Genomic DNA, 16,181 nt, shown 5'->3' with positions numbered 1-16,181 from the left:
ATGCTTATGCCATAACACACTATTGTCACAAAACCAAAGGCTTTCTTGTTTTTTTTAAAAATCATGTGGATCCAGAGCCAAAACGCCTTAAAAATCAAAGTGTCTTCTCTGCATGCCTTCAAGGCATAAAACTGAAATACATCTGCAGCTATTATGATGATAGGCCCTCTGCAGACATGTATGGTAATTTATCTTGAAGTAAATCTCACTCTTGTATAGCAGGCTGGCTATTTTTGTCTTCTAAGGAGCACAGATGCACGCAGCCACACATGGAGGCACATGCACACACAGCCTCTTTTAACAATAGTTTTAACTCAGAATATTTTGAGGAGTCTGCTTGATCCCAAATGCCAGAGACAAATGCACAAAGGGATATTGCCAGCAAAGAATTTACCTATTCACAGCCATCTCCTTCCTTCCAATTGTGGAAGAGACCCAAGACAATTTCTAGAGTGCCAGCACCATGACATCCACACCACAGAGAATCAGCATTTTAATTCTCTACATTACTATCCTTTTTTTTTTTGTACCCAGGCTATGCCTTACCTGTCCACAACAGTCTGATTTGTATTTGTTACAACAGCAGTCCCTGAGGTGGCTTTGGATCGTTCTGTAAATCTAGAATCAAATGCTTTCATAGGTTCAATCTTGGATGGAGTTGTCAACACAGAGGAAGACAATGCAGGAGGAGCAGCTGAGGCAGAGGTAGCATTTACACTGTCAGTAAAAGGGACAGGAAAACAAGGATTGAAAGAAATTTAGTATTGGTAACCTGCATCACTCATAACAACTAGCTAGCATTCATTATACTGGCCAGAAACTATATTGAAAACCTTTCACTCAAGTACATACATGAATTATGATATGCTTTTTCCCCTTCCATGCATCAGTATCTTGCAAGCTTTGCCTACTCTCAAAAGCTTTTTATGATACATCTCAGAGCTAAGAGCTTCATGTGGCCACATAGATACATCTAGATTAAAAGACTGTAATTCATTCATTATGTATTTTTAACTCAGGAATGAAATGATACTTTCAGCTGGTACTTACGTACCCAAAGGGAAAGGATCACTATCTTAAGTGATGGCTGGAGTTCCCGGTTTTACCCCTTGTTCAGGTTACCAAATACTTTCCGTTACAAGATTATATTCCACTGTTTATCAGTCAAACAATTTGGGCTGAAACAATTCATGCCAGGTTTTAATTTTGTCATTGTTGAATTCAAACTAATTATTAGGCCTTTCGAAGCATAACTCTAAGGCAAAGGAATGTGTTTGCCCCATACTAAAGCATTCCAGGTATCTGTTATTTGAATAGCTGTTTACTTTAGAGATTTTTCAATTCATTCAGAGAATTAATTGAATGAATGGCTCTAAGATAACTGATGTTTGTACTAAAAAGCTATTAGAAGTCCAATTTCCAAAGAAAATGAGACTTAATAGTTTCATCTGTCAATCATTTCTCGTAGTCTATCCACTCATTTTTTAATCTGTGGCTAATTTCAACTAAATTTGATGGAGTGGTAGAGGTTCCAGTGACACTGTGCTCTTACAAATGCTGTAAAAACACATTGAGGAGAAGAGACCAAGTCAGTGTTACCACTGAGGGAAAAGCAAGTAAAATTTAGCTGTTCCATAATTAATTTGAAAGACACACTGGCCAATCAGTGTACGTGAATTGACAAGTCAATGTCACTGGGCTCTGATGGGGTTGCTACACAGGGAAAAAGTACTACCATGTTTGAAGAGAGATCTACAGGACACAGGACAGAATGTGATGGAAAACAGGCTTCATTACTTCCATTGCTGGAAAACCTTCTATTATTTACTAATAGCGACCCAGTAATCTATAAGCAAGTCAATTTGTTAGAGCATTAGCCATCAACCTCATTGCACTGAAATTCATTTCCAGAACTATGCATATGGATTTATTCATTACTGATTTATCACCATTTAAAGTAACCAAATACTAATAAAATCTTGATGTTTTCAGGAATGTTAGATCTTGAAGTTTTGAGGTAAGGAAACCACTTTAATAATTGCGTGATTACATAACTGTAAATGAGAATTAAAAACTAAATGGAGTCATATAAATGAAAAACAAAACTGCGAATACTGACCCATCTTTATTGGCTGCATCATCTGTTGGTTTTATACTGGCTGCTGTTGGCTCTACAGAAGGCTTTGAAGTATTAAGGGAATTTGTTGCGTTAGAATCTAATGACATGAGCTGCTGGTTACTTTGAGAAGACATCATTGAGCCAGAAAGAGATCCAGATATTGGGATGCTATTGAAAAATGCTGTAGAAAAATCCCTAAGCAAAAAGACAAACAACAAATATATTTCTCAAAAACACTTTACAAATAGTTGAAAAAGGATAATTTTAACTAAACTATTTATTACATTCTTCCCTTTTCCACATGTGGATGCTCATATACAACCTAAATAAACCACCAACACCTAACTTTGCAGAGTTGTTTCTCATATACAAAAGACGATAAAGCCACTATTAATGTAGATATGAACCTGTGATACATTAGAGTATCGTTCACTCATCTATAATGGTAGATAATGAGAATTAGCCTTACCTATTAGAAGTGAGATCTTATAGCTAAGAGAACATAGGTTGAAACTATATTCTGTAAGTACACACAAGGTATTTCCAGCAAGTGCTTTAGATGTCGTAAGATTAAAATAAGTCAGAATTCTTAGTTTGCATCAGAAAAAAGGAAAAAAAAAAAAAAGAAAAAAAGGAAAAAGAATATTAAAAAACACTTCCAATGACATGAGCTGCTGGTTACTTTGAGAAGACATCATTGAGCCAGAAAGAGATCCAGATATTGGGATGCTATTGAAAAATGCTGTAGAAAAATCCCTAAGCAAAAAGACAAACAACAAATATATTTCTCAAAAACACTTTACAAATAGTTGAAAAAGGATAATTTTAACTAAACTATTTATTACATTCTTCCCTTTTCCACATGTGGATGCTCATATACAACCTAAATAAACCACCAACACCTAACTTTGCAGAGTTGTTTCTCATATACAAAGGACGATAAAGCCACTATTAATGTAGATATGAACCTGTGATACATTAGAGTATCGTTCACTCATCTATAATGGTAGATAATGAGAATTAGCCTTACCTATTAGAAGTGAGATCTTATAGCTAAGAGAACATAGGTTGAAACTATATTCTGTAGAGTACACACAAGGTATTTCCAGCAAGTGCTTTAGATGTCATAAGATTAAAATAAGTCAGAATTCTTAGTTTGCATCAGAAAAAAGGAAAAAAAAAAAAGATAAAAAGGTAAAGAAGGATTTTAAAGACCACTTCCAAACGTACCCAGTGTCCAGCTGAGCTATGCAGAGAGGCGTGATCCTTCTCCGACCATCTGCTGTTCGTGTTTCAACTTGTTTTTTTAAGAGATTCTGTTAGGAAATATATATCATTATTTCTGATAAATAGGAGATGCTTTTTTTCTTTTTTTTTTCCCCAACTGACAAGAATAGGTGTATTAGATGTAAGATGTTCCTCGATTAAAAATCTGTTAACAAAGATTTTTTTCTATATTGTCTTTGAACCATGCTATTATTGCATAAATAGAATCAATCTACGTTTTTATTAATACGAGTTATTTTAATGCCACAACTTCTTTTTGACCAATAGTAGGTGTTTTTTAAGTAGAAGTTCATATAGTACAAAGTACCATAGAATTCTGATTCTCTCCACATTAGAGAGTCAAGTCCGAAACATTCTCATCTGTGTGCACTGAGTCTTTCATTAGAAGTTGTGTTCTATGTTTAGGGGAGAATTAAATAATGCTTTCAACCTCCTTCACTGAGAAACCGAAGCACAGTTCTACAATTGGACTGTTATTAGCTACCTTTGGTTTCCTTTCTGCACACCGAGAATTTAGCACACATCACAGAAGTATCCACGAGCCTTTTTCTGCATAGTCTTACTTCTGCTTAGAAGTATTTTAACGTTTCAAAAAATCCCAGTAATGTCAACTGGACCATTTGTGGGTTGAAAGGTGCTATTCAACACGGATAAGGAAGTGGAAATTGGTTTTATCATAAGCAGTTTGGTATTTATTGGCTTAGCACTTGATACTATAAAGTGACTATCCAAGAACACCTACCTTTCTAATGTCCTCCAAACTCTCCCCATTAACCATGCTTGCCACTTTGGGAGCCACTGTCGCAGGCCCAGATGCTTCCCTAATTGACACGTTCTTCTGCTCCACCTGCTGCTGTTGCTGTCTCTGTTGATACTTGAGCATCTCTGGATTCTCAATAATGGTGGTAGACAACTGAGCTTCAGTCATTATAGCTAGGCTTTTACCATAGGTGGACTGATGAATGTTGCTCTGTGGGCGTTAAAAATGTATCACACAAAAAGAGTGACTACAACTGTTAGCATGACATCACTAATTGTAATGTAATAGAATCACACAAATCTAATGGAATCCATAAAATGCAAATGCCCTCTGTATCATTTATACACTACAGATTTTTTTTCTTTATATTTTCAGCTAACACTAAATCAATACATAAAATAATTGGAATTCAAAGCTTTAGCTGCTAATAGCAATGAGAAGAAAAAACAGCCAACAGCAATCAGTTTAAAAAGACTTAGAATAGAATCATAGAATCATATATGCAAGTCAAAGAGTAATTTCAAAGTGTTTTGAAGCACCCATTCCTCATTTCCTTGGCCAAATAATTACTTCAAATGTATAATGATGTGAAGCAAATGGATGTTTTCCAAATAGACTTTCTTTCCAGAATAGAAACAAATACCACAAATTCATTTCTTGACTACTCTTTTTTAATGATTTGTAAAGTAGACAAGAACACATTTTTCTGTAATATGGAAATCAGTCACTACATACTTCTATAAATAGTCCAATATTTTAATTGAATCTTTTAATTGAATCAATATATCCCTTCAATATGAACACAGGTTCTCTGAGTGCTTACTGTACCTTTTCCTCCTCGCTGAGTGGATCTCCAAGTTCATCCTGGGAAAAGTCCAAAAACGCCACTGATCCATCCATGGAACACACCAGGATACCGAGTCCATTAAGGGTCCTGGAATAAGGAAAATAAGTAAGGAAGTAAAGGTCCATCTTTGTTTTCAATCTTTCATTGATGCAAAGGGGCAATACAATAAGTTGCTCAATAAAAATCTTGGCATAAGATTTATTATCACAGCAACTACTAATGGAACCAAAGAAGTGGGACAGCAAGGAGACAGAGTGATGGACAGCAGGAGTCTGTGTGCCGATATTCCTTTGGAGACTGCACACAGCAAGGTGGCATTAGAACAATACACCTACCCACGGCATGATCAGCACCATGAAAACCTTTCTGTAGGGGTAAAACAGACTAGAGTTCACAACGAACAAGGAGAGAAAATTATAAATGTATTTCCTTCAAAAGAAGGAATGTGTGCTAATGGAACTGGGTGAAGAAAGGGGCCTTCAGCAGGTAAGCAATCGATACACTTCTTTTAAGGCCATATAAACTGCTGTTTGGGGCCCATGGAAGATGAAGCTTCATCATGCGTGGGAAACAAGTAACAGGTAGTCCGTTCCTATAAAGAGCTTACAGTTCAAATAAACAAGATAGGAAGCAGAAGGGATGAGACTCTTAAGAGGGAAGCTCTACATGTTGGGTAAATGCCTCTTCTCTATCATCATTATCTGAAGCGACAGCAATAAAAAGAAAGCCAGATGTGCATCTGAGCAGTCAAAAAAAAAAATCTCTGTATTAAGGCAAGAACATATGTTTGATTTTGTTATTGTTCATTATTTGGGTTTTTAAGCAAGCTGCACATGTTCTTGTATGTGGGGATATATTGTAACCCTCTTCCAGAGGTCTCAAAAGGTTTTCTTGGTGGAAGAGAGGGAGGAGAAACTACATTCTAGTCTTAATGGAACGATAACCTTCCATATATAACCTATTATTGCACATTTGAAAAAAATAATATTTGATGAGTTTGGACTGCTAACCCAGTAACTTCCAATTATAGAGCTCACAGAGACAGCGACATAGTGGTTTACAGATTATTTGTTACAGAGAACAGAAGAGGAAAGGGAAGCAGGCAGAACTCTGAAGTCCTATCCAAATTAGTCCAGCAATGCTTAAAAATATATTACATGCATCATGGCTATAGGTGTTTGAAAACATGTTTTTTCATGGTGGCTGGTGCCCTGATAGCATCACATCCACAGAAGTTAGCCTCAGCACAGTATAACTAGGTTAACCAACACTACTCCAAGTTAGAAAATGATAAAATCTTGTTGAGAGTTTTCTGCTTGCTTAGCAGACAAAATTGCTGAGTTCCTATTGACCTCTGGATCCAAGCAATTGTTCCACGAAAATAATCATGTTCAGATATTATGATGATGGATCCAAGTCTAAAACTCTAAAATAGAAATGAGACAGCTATAACAATATAATAGCATCAGATTTCTCTGAATTTACTCAGTCTGTTTTCAGAATGGAGCACGTTTCTGGGAACATTCCATATTATTGACATTTTAGCCATACATTTAAATTTGTAAACAGGATATAAAAATAACAAGCTTCCTGATGATCCTTTGTCTCTCAAATATCCCACAGAACCATTTCCTCAGAAACTGCAAAATGTTAACCAGCTATTACTCCCAATGACTTTATGCCATGAAAAATGTGCAAATTGCAGATGGAGAAGTAAAAAACTACAGGAAAACAAAACTATTCAAAGCTATTGTACTACAGCAATAGCAGCACTTCTCAGGAACTATTCCACTTAACTGGCTTTCTAGCCTTAATCTATTAAAGAAAGAAAAATGTTTTGGTTTTGGAAACTTTTTCTTGTGCTTCACGGCAAAATCCACACGGCACACAGAAAACAGGAAGTCATACAATTGTAAGCTTTCAAATTTAAAGCATAAACCCACCAAGATTGTTATAGCTATTAAGGTAGAATTTCAAAAGTTAGAAAGTGCTAGAATTAAGACAACCTATGTAATCAGCTGTGTGCCTATCATAAAAAAAAATACTAGTCTTGTACAGAACCCTTAACTCTAAATCACCTGATGCAAAGGTGCAGAGTATTTTTTTAATACCATTTACTGAGTGGTCTCACGGTTATTTCTCCCTTATTATTCAAGTCTTGCAGTGGATAAAGAACTATTAACTTCTGCGGTTTTATGACCAGGCCTTAGGAAGAAGGCAGGAGAGGGGAGAGCACCACTAACTGCAGAAAGAGGAAAACAAGATTTGGGACAGTAGACTGCTGGGAAAATGGGTTGTCCAACCCAAATCACTAGAGATGTCCTGCAGCCTCTTGGGAAAGCTCAGCACTTGCCCTTCTGCTATGTCCTGTGGTTGGTGGATGGGGTGTGGTTGGGTGTAGTAGGTTCATTATCCCTTCTCTGAGACTTGCTACATGGTCAGCCTCTGCTACTCTTCAAGACAGAGCGATTTACACCCTTCACATGGCACTGCAACAACATGGTATAACTACAATTTTACTAAAATCAAAAGCTATTGTATGTACTTTTTTAATACATGAAAATCCTTCAGGCATTCAAACGATGAGGGGGGTGTGTGTGTGTGGTGTGTGTGTGTCTGTGTGTGAAAAGATCAGTGAGCGTATGTATAAGTGTATGTATAAAACATTTTAAAAAAACCCACACACGAACTCTTTTGTTATATTGTCTCCTTAGGCATGAATGAAAGATTGGCCTAGAAGGTTTACCTGAATTTGTCATAACTGTATAGTGCAATAACTTTTCATAGCTGTAATGCACATAAAACTTACCATGTCCACCATGTCATGGTATAAAATACATATTCTATGAAAAAACTTTTCAGATAATTATAACAAGTAGGAACTCATTCCACAGGCATTTTGCTGCATCATGTTCTAAATACAGTAATTTTTATTCAGTTTTAATGTTACACAATCTCAAGTGACCACATGCTAGTTGCTAATGTTACTACCAAAGACGTTGCAGCAGAACCAAAAACTTCAGGAACCGATTACTCGTGTTCCAACAGCTACAACCTGTACTGTTTTAAGGAATTTCCAGTTAATGTGTGTACCGAAAGTTGATAGCAATGCTTTGGCTTTTGCAACAAATAGCAGAAATCAACTTACCAGGAGATGTCCATGATAGACTTGTCAAACAGCTCATGTATGACAACTAAAGGTCGTTTCAGACATGTGAGCTTAAAACAGAAGAAACAACACTCAGAAATTTAGAAGTTCTATGTTACCACAAATATTACCACATTAATACTCTCCCAGAGTCTAACAATATTCACCAAATCAGATCTGGCCAGGAGACAGCTGTATGCCTGATGGTATATCTGAAGCACCTAGTTACCCATTCCACTACTGGCACAGAGAAGCTGTGAAGAACAGCTGACATTCAATCCTCTCCTCCTTTCTGAAACACAGACTGAATTTCTTAACCAACTTTGCCTTTACATCACAGTCACAGAACACTCTCTACCACTCAAAAAGTAATTCCGCACATGCTAAAGACAGCTTCTATTCTAAGCTTTACTGAGATAAGGATGTTGCAAACTGCCAGCACAAGAGGAAGACAGAAAACAGATTAGGTTTCCATGTCCTCACTCAGACTACTTGTCTAAGTAAGTGAAGCCTATCAAGAGCAAAGGGAATTTGACTCACAATTATTCTTGAAGAGGATTCCTCTACACTTATAAATCAGCTTAGTAATAAAGAACTGAATATGAAAATTCCCAGTAACCTGTTCTAAATCAGATATTCTAAGCTCTTTAATGTTAAACCAATGGACTTAACATCCATGGTATATAGTACAACTGAAATGAAGCAGGAAAAGTCAATGTGATCTGGGATGTTTCATGCTTATAGGTTCACAGATGTAGTGTAGTAGTCATCTTCAGTATATGTTTCCATAGGTCTGTGTTATATACATATCTATTAAGCTCTTCAGGGCAAGGACTGCCTATAACTTTGCATCTCTGTAATACCTAGTATAACCTCAACAGGCACCCTAAATGAAATCATAGTATAAATAGAAAGTAAAATATACTGAGAGTAATACTTTGATATGGGTATGCACTGGTAGCATTGCCAGAAACAGATCTAGTGTTATGCATTTAGTGATTGATGGATAAATATCACACTGGAATCTATAAATAGTAGATTGCAGTTAGCAATTGATGTGTTCTGGCACACATTCTCATCACAAAGCTTTACAAATCAGTTAAATTTATTCCCTGTCCTTTGCAGTTGCCAAACAACTCATCTTGCATTTATAAATGTGAGAATAGCTACTCTTCTCTTAGCCAGAATAACAATTTTAATGTAGATTTTAAACTAAAACCCAAACTCAATATTGAAAACTTGAACATATACTTAAAAAGCTCATTCACTTTCACATTCCTTTCCATAGCAAAGGCAGAAGCCAGGGATTGAAGCCAGAATGAAGCATAAAGATGAGCTGTATATATGCTCAGAAACAGCTATCCTGTGTCTGCTATATTCTTGTCACACCCATAAAAGCAAGACTAACAAAGCTAGACCCTAAGAGCGATTAATGGGTCGGTGGGCTAAACATGGAGAAACAGTAAAGTCTTTTTCTTATGAGACTCACTCGAAGAAAGAGTAAAAGACATAGGAAGAAGATAGGGATGAATTATGTTTTTTAACTGTGGTAACACATTATTTCCCCTAACAGTTCCTCTCCCTTACCACAGCAACATACTCTGCCACTGGCTTCTAGCTGCTCTTGGCTTTAGAGTAATGAACTAATACCAATCCACTTCCTTCCCGCCCCAGCTAATTCTGTAACAACAGAGAGAAAAAAAACTAAACATGAATCTAAATATAAGACTTAATGCTGCACACATGACCTTTGTGCTAAACCCTCAAGTTATCCAAATGACCACATCAAAGGCAGCAAAAAAAACACTTACCCAGACAGAAAGAGATCGATCCTTACTACCAACAGCACAACAGCAGTAAGGACAACTTGACTTGGTGGAGCTCCCATTCTTTTGTTTCTTCTTGAAGATTTTTGGATTGAATTTCTGAACAAATGAGATGCCCCGAATTTTATTACAGTAATCACATTTTAGTAGATCTGCTTTACAAGCAAGTTTTCCACTTAAGAGTGAAAAAGAAACATTTCATAGAAAAAGTCCCTAATCAGACTCTGTAAGAGCACTGACAAAAGCAGCATATGCTTTCTTAAGGGGCCTTCTGAATGCCTTAACAGGAATGGCAAATAATATTAATTTTACTAGCGATCAGGAACCCACTAGAAACCTAAGTCACTTTAATCAAGTCACTGAACAGCTAACAAAGTTAGTGTTTGGCATTCCTAATATGCTCCTGTACTCCCCTTTATCTTGTTCATCTATGTCCAGTTCTCTTATCACAAGAGCAAGCTGACTGTAAACATGTAAAGCTGATCTTTTTTAAACACCACCATGCGTTTGCTTTACTAATCTTGACACCTATCTCCACCTCTTGTCCCATTTATGCACAAAATTATCAAAAAGCACGTATTAGAAGTTTTACTTCAGGGATAAATTACTATCACTCACTCACCACTACTGTAACTGCCTTCCGATGCCCTACAAAATCCATGTTGGTTTTCCATCCATCTCTCTCAATGATCTGAGCAGTAGGTCCAGAATTATTCATGGCATGAGCAGAAACAAGATAGTGACCATCAGGTGACCAGCTAAGACGCAACACATGAGTTGTCCCTCCACACTGACAAAAAGAATAGGAAAAAAAAACCCATCATACTAGAGCTTTAAAAGTGTTTGGCAAACAAAGAATTTTTTAATACAGACTATTTACATTTTAGATTCAGGGAATATGATTACAAAGTCAGTCTTTTGTGAATATAAAAGTGTACTCCCCTTTATCTTGTTCATCTATGTCCAGTTCTCTTATCACAAGAGCAAGCTGACTGTAAACATGTAAAGCTGATCTTTTTTAAACACCACCATGCGTTTGCTTTACTAATCTTGACACCTATCTCCACCTCTTGTCCCATTTATGCACAAAATTATCAAAAAGCACGTATTAGAAGTTTTACTTCAGGGATAAATTACTATCACTCACTCACCACTACTGTAACTGCCTTCCGATGCCCTACAAAATCCATGTTGGTTTTCCATCCATCTCTCTCAATGATCTGAGCAGTAGGTCCAGAATTATTCATGGCATGAGCAGAAACAAGATAGTGACCATCAGGTGACCAGCTAAGACGCAACACATGAGTTGTCCCTCCACACTGACAAAAAGAATAGGAAAAAAAAACCCATCATACTAGAGCTTTAAAAGTGTTTGGCAAACAAAGGATTTTTTTAATACAGACTATTTACATTTTAGATTCAGGGAATATGATTACAAAGTCAGTCTTTTGTGAATATAAAAGAATAACATTACATACAATTCTCAGCACTTCAGCCATGTTTATACAGGTGATCTAATGTAACTTACGAAGCTCCACCAAGAGGGGGAGAACTTTAAAGGAAACAAAATCTAAGTCTTTTTGGATACTGTATACTCAGTATTCATCACAGTCCTAGTTAGTGACAGGGCTGCAGCATACCAACTGCTAATAATGAGACTTCAGCTTGCAACACCAGCTCACATGTTTACAGTCTATCACTAAGAGTAATTGCACTAATCACGATACCATAAGATCACTGCAAAACGCTCCACTCACAAAGCACTGGCTTCTGTCCCCAGAAATTTGATCTCTTGATAGTTTCATTTGATTTGGCACTGTTAAATTAACTAATGTTTGTGCAGAATCAGAGTTATTCTTACAATTTTCATTCATTCTATAGGAATTCACTTTGAATGGTCACACATTCTGAAGTACCTCATCAAAGGGTTTTGTGATGCTGGTTTCCAACTGCCAGTCCATGGTCCGCCACACCTTCAAACTTCGATCATCAGCCTGAGAGGCAATATATTTTCCAACAGGATCCCAGGTCAGCCCTTTCACCAAGCCAGAATGCCCCTTCAAAGTGGCAAGAATTTCTGTGCACACAAAATTGAGAATAGAGAGGAGTTACTGATATGTCCTTTAGGACAGACTGTTGAGGAGATTTACAAGATCTTTTTGAAACAGCATATTAAATATAACCTCTTCTAATGTACAAACAACAACATATTGACCAAACTGGAACCTGTATTTAAGCTAAGAATGATATATAAAAAGTGGGAAAGAGAAGTCTGGACAGAATAAGGGGTGCAAAACTCTTTATAAGAAATAGATCAGAGCAGGAAGACCAGCAGAGCTCAGGAAGTTCAGAATAGCACTTTCAAGCTATGGAAAGCAGCGGTTTAACTGGAACTTCAGTTAAACGTTCACCCTTTCCTCTGTACCCAAAGATTATCGCAACAAATTCAGCTTTGTGCATCAAACATGAACTAAGTCAAAGTTGCGACTGAACGGACACACAAGCCTGGCAGACCTGGTAACCTACTTTCAGCCAATCTCTTGCTTATCAGACTGTGAGAGAAGAGGCTGAGAGTACTGCACAGGCTACACAGCTAGCTTGGAAGTCTAAAAACTCCGATATCAGGATTGGAAGCAACCCTAAAATAAATGGCAGTGACTGGGCACCACTCAACGGGAGTTTTTGCCTGCATCGGGTTACGTGGTGAGAAGCAGCCAAATAAAGGCACATGCTCCCTAACTGCCGCAGACCCTCGCAAGCCAGCTAAAATTGTCCAGTGCACCAGCTGCACCTGGCAGCATGGTCCCTGAGAAACAGAGGCCTCGGGACTGTGTGAATTGCCAGCACTGCAGCAATGGAAGAAGGAAAATGGCCATCAAATGTAAGACTTGAGAGCTTCTGCTACTGTGAGGCTCCCCTAGTCCATCCTTCCTTCCTCCCCTTCATCATGTAAAGTCACACTGCTTATTAAGCAGCAGCATTTAAAATGGGGTAAATAAGACAATGCCCCCCCGAAGGCAAATGAATGGGAAGTCCTGTAGGTACAAAGGCAACATGGAAAAAATATATGTATATATAGATGTAATATCAAGCTGAAGTTCTATTTATTTGGGATTTTGCAGATAAGGTGAAAAAGGAAATACATGTAATAATGACCTTCATGTAAAATCAGCAACACAACCTGAATGTAGCTGTTGTCGACAGCAGAGCGGAATCCACTGCTCACTGCCATCCAAACTTGGAAGAAGGACTGACTCACCAGATTGCAAGCGTGTCATCTCAAAAGACAGACAACCCATTCCCACATAGAGATTTTCAGTCAGTGAAATACACTCATGGAGGGATGAGCTTGTCACAAAGCTTTACATACTTGCACATCTGAAATGCAAGAGTTCTCACCTGGAAATTTGACAGCATTCCAGATGACAACAGTGTTATCTACACTACAGGATGCCAGCCAGGCATCATGCGGAGACCATGCTACATCCATGACATCTGTTTAAAAAAAAAGTTTCTATATAAGACGTTGATGGTAATCAGAGAATCCAAAAACCCGCTTTTTAAAAAGAACTTGTGTGGCAACGTTTTTTTTCTATCGCCAAGAAATTATCATCATCTCAGTAGAGTGGAAGGTAAGAAAGAACATAGCAACACTCATTGGGAGTGAGGCTCTCCAACTTGTAACATTCAATGGGGAATGAAAAAAAAAAAATCCAAGGCAGAGAATGCAATGTTTAGGGATTACAGGAAGTAATGCCTGTATGAAGTACTTCGTCTTGTTTTGAATGAAAAAGCAACAGCAGCTATTGCAATGCACTCGCTTTATTCCAACACACCTGAAGTGATGAAAGTGATTTCAATCCTGATTTTAATCATAGCTCATGTCAGCAGGTGCAAAATGCATTTGAAATTATCTGGTTTATTAATCTTTGCATTGCTCTTTAGTTATTTTTTCTAAATAAACATTAATATTCTTTGGTTTACAAAAACTTTATCTTTTGCCAACCAGGAGATTATTCACTGAAAGTGTGAACATTTATTTAAATAAAAATACAGTTTAGCTCCTTTTATTCAGATTCATTTTTAAGTTAGCAAATAGCAAAATATAAGTTTCTTAGTTGCTAATTTTTCTACCACATAATTGCCGGAAGTTACTTGTATGAAAATCAGCATTTGATTAAAAAAGACATTTTCTTTTAGATTTTCATTGTTGCTCTTAAAAATAATTACTGACTTGCCACCAAATATATACGTTTTCAGCAAGAAAATATGACACTGAAAAACAATTTTTTCCCAAGTACATGCAAATTATGTTCATTCAATATCTTTTAACTTACCTCCTGAATGGCTTCTGAGAATTGATACACACCTCCACTGCTCAACATTGGTAAGTTTGCTACTAGAACCAAACACAGTGCTAGGTCCAATGTACCTAATTAAAATAGAAGGAGTTATCCACAGAACCACCTAAAGTTCTTCAAATTTTCTTTCTAAAGAAAATCAGCTGCACAGTACATGCCTACTTTATAGTCAGTTATTCCTGCAATGAAAACTGAAGCAAAAAAAAAAGTATTTTTTAAAGCAAGTAATTCTAGTTATTAAAAAAATAGCTTCAATAAAATGTACAATTTCTACAGATAGCAAAAAATGATAACATTTAAGATGACTCTTCAAATCTCATCAGGGAGCTTTCTTCAAAGACAGAAGAAAATGCCTCAGCTCCCCAAGAGGACAGAGACCGCCCAGGTAGACACACTCCAGCCCAAGAGACAGAAGAGACCAAATCTCCAATACCAGTGCTGTGGTGTCACAGGTTTCAGCTCTTTACGCACCAGGCAAAGCAGTGAGCTTACAAAAGGCCAGCACAGGGAAGAAACACTAAGAGATGTGACAGAGTAACCTACTTGAAATAAAATATAAAAATCGAGAAGGAAGAAACATGCTTACGCAGCTCGTTTCCACACCATAATCAACTTGTCATCTCCCCCTGAAGCCAAGTAAACTCCATTATTTGACCATCGCACACAGTTCACACAAGCTGAAATGTAGAAAAGAAAGTTTGTACGATGAAACACAACAATTAAGTGGTTCTGCACTGGGGACAGAGTTTATAATAAGCAAAACTTGACAGGAGATATTTAGGATTTAAGTGTGCATTTGCCACTCAAAGCAGTTACTCTGTCTGCTTTAGATAAATGAATTGGTACTTATCTTTCAGTCGCAGTTGAGGAACTTCTTACTTTAAAAAACCTGTTCCTTATTTAAAAAAGCTTCACCAAAAGTAGCTCAAAAGAAGAAAGACTAATATTCCTCTAACAAAGGAAACTGCTTGTGGTAAATGAGGTGGGATTAAGAGGCAAAGAAGGAAAGATATATCTTGAAGAAAAGAAAGGGGATGGCTTGTTTGGGTAACTATACTTTCAAATGCAATGTATAATAAATCCAGAATAATTTAGAACTATAACCAATATAGAATCATAGTATAGTGCCATGGCAAGGGACATCTTCAACTAGATCAGGTTGCTCAAAGCCCCGTCCAACCTCACCTTGAATGTTTCCAGGGATAGGGCATCCACCACCTCTCTGGGCAACCTGTTCCAGTGCCTCACCACCCTCAGCGTAAAAAATTTCTTCCTTACATCTAGTCTAAATCTACCCCCCTTTAGTTTAAAGCCATTCCTCCTTGTCCTGTCACAACAGGCTCTGCGAAAAAGTTTGCCGCCATCTTTTTTATAAGCCCCCTTTAAGCACTGATCGGCTGCAGTAAGGTCTCCCCAAAGCCTTCTCTTCTCCAGGCTGAACAACCCCAACTCTCTCAGCCTTTCTTCACAGGAGAGGTGTTCCATCCCCCTGATCATTTTCGTGGCCCTCTTCTGGACTTGCTCCAACAAGTCCTTGTCCTTCTTGTGCTGAGGGCTCCAGAGCTGGACGCAGTACTCCAGGTGGGGTCTCACCAGGGCAGAGTAGAGGGGCAGAATCACCTCCCTTGACCTGCTGGCCATGCTTCTTTTGATGCAGCCCAGGATACGATTGGCCTTCTGGGCTGTGAGTGCACATTGCTGGCTCACGTCCAGCTTTTCATCCACCAGTACCCCCAAGTCCTTCTCGGCAGGGCTGCTCTCAGTCCCTTCATCCCCCAGCCTGGATTGATACTGGGGGTTGCCCCGACCCAGGTGCAGGACCTTGCACTTGGC

At 37.8% G+C, this 16,181-nt stretch overlaps 1 protein-coding gene across 1 annotated transcript in view; it reads right to left on the bottom strand.

Annotated features, from left to right (window-relative positions):
- Nucleotides 1-16,181, bottom strand: part of LOC103912466 (protein HIRA) — a 45,456-nt gene that overhangs the window by 13,489 nt on the left and 15,786 nt on the right. The window contains exons 4-15 of the mRNA XM_009318741.1: nucleotides 14,935-15,025; nucleotides 14,325-14,419; nucleotides 13,387-13,482; nucleotides 11,904-12,064; nucleotides 11,139-11,306; nucleotides 9,973-10,086; nucleotides 8,162-8,232; nucleotides 4,995-5,100; nucleotides 4,149-4,376; nucleotides 3,350-3,435; nucleotides 2,120-2,314; nucleotides 547-717 (exon numbers count right to left, since the gene is read on the bottom strand). Coding sequence (XP_009317016.1) covers nucleotides 547-717; nucleotides 2,120-2,314; nucleotides 3,350-3,435; nucleotides 4,149-4,376; nucleotides 4,995-5,100; nucleotides 8,162-8,232; nucleotides 9,973-10,086; nucleotides 11,139-11,306; nucleotides 11,904-12,064; nucleotides 13,387-13,482; nucleotides 14,325-14,419; nucleotides 14,935-15,025 — 1,582 coding nt within the window. The remainder of the gene's footprint in view (nucleotides 1-546; nucleotides 718-2,119; nucleotides 2,315-3,349; nucleotides 3,436-4,148; nucleotides 4,377-4,994; nucleotides 5,101-8,161; nucleotides 8,233-9,972; nucleotides 10,087-11,138; nucleotides 11,307-11,903; nucleotides 12,065-13,386; nucleotides 13,483-14,324; nucleotides 14,420-14,934; nucleotides 15,026-16,181) is intronic.

This window comes from Pygoscelis adeliae, unplaced genomic scaffold (genome assembly GCF_000699105.1).
Source record: "Pygoscelis adeliae isolate BGI_AS28 unplaced genomic scaffold, ASM69910v1 Scaffold410, whole genome shotgun sequence".
In the NCBI taxonomy this organism is placed as follows: domain Eukaryota; kingdom Metazoa; phylum Chordata; class Aves; order Sphenisciformes; family Spheniscidae; genus Pygoscelis; species Pygoscelis adeliae.
Note: the sequence above shows the minus strand (reverse complement) of the source record. Positions and strands in the feature narration are given on the sequence as shown.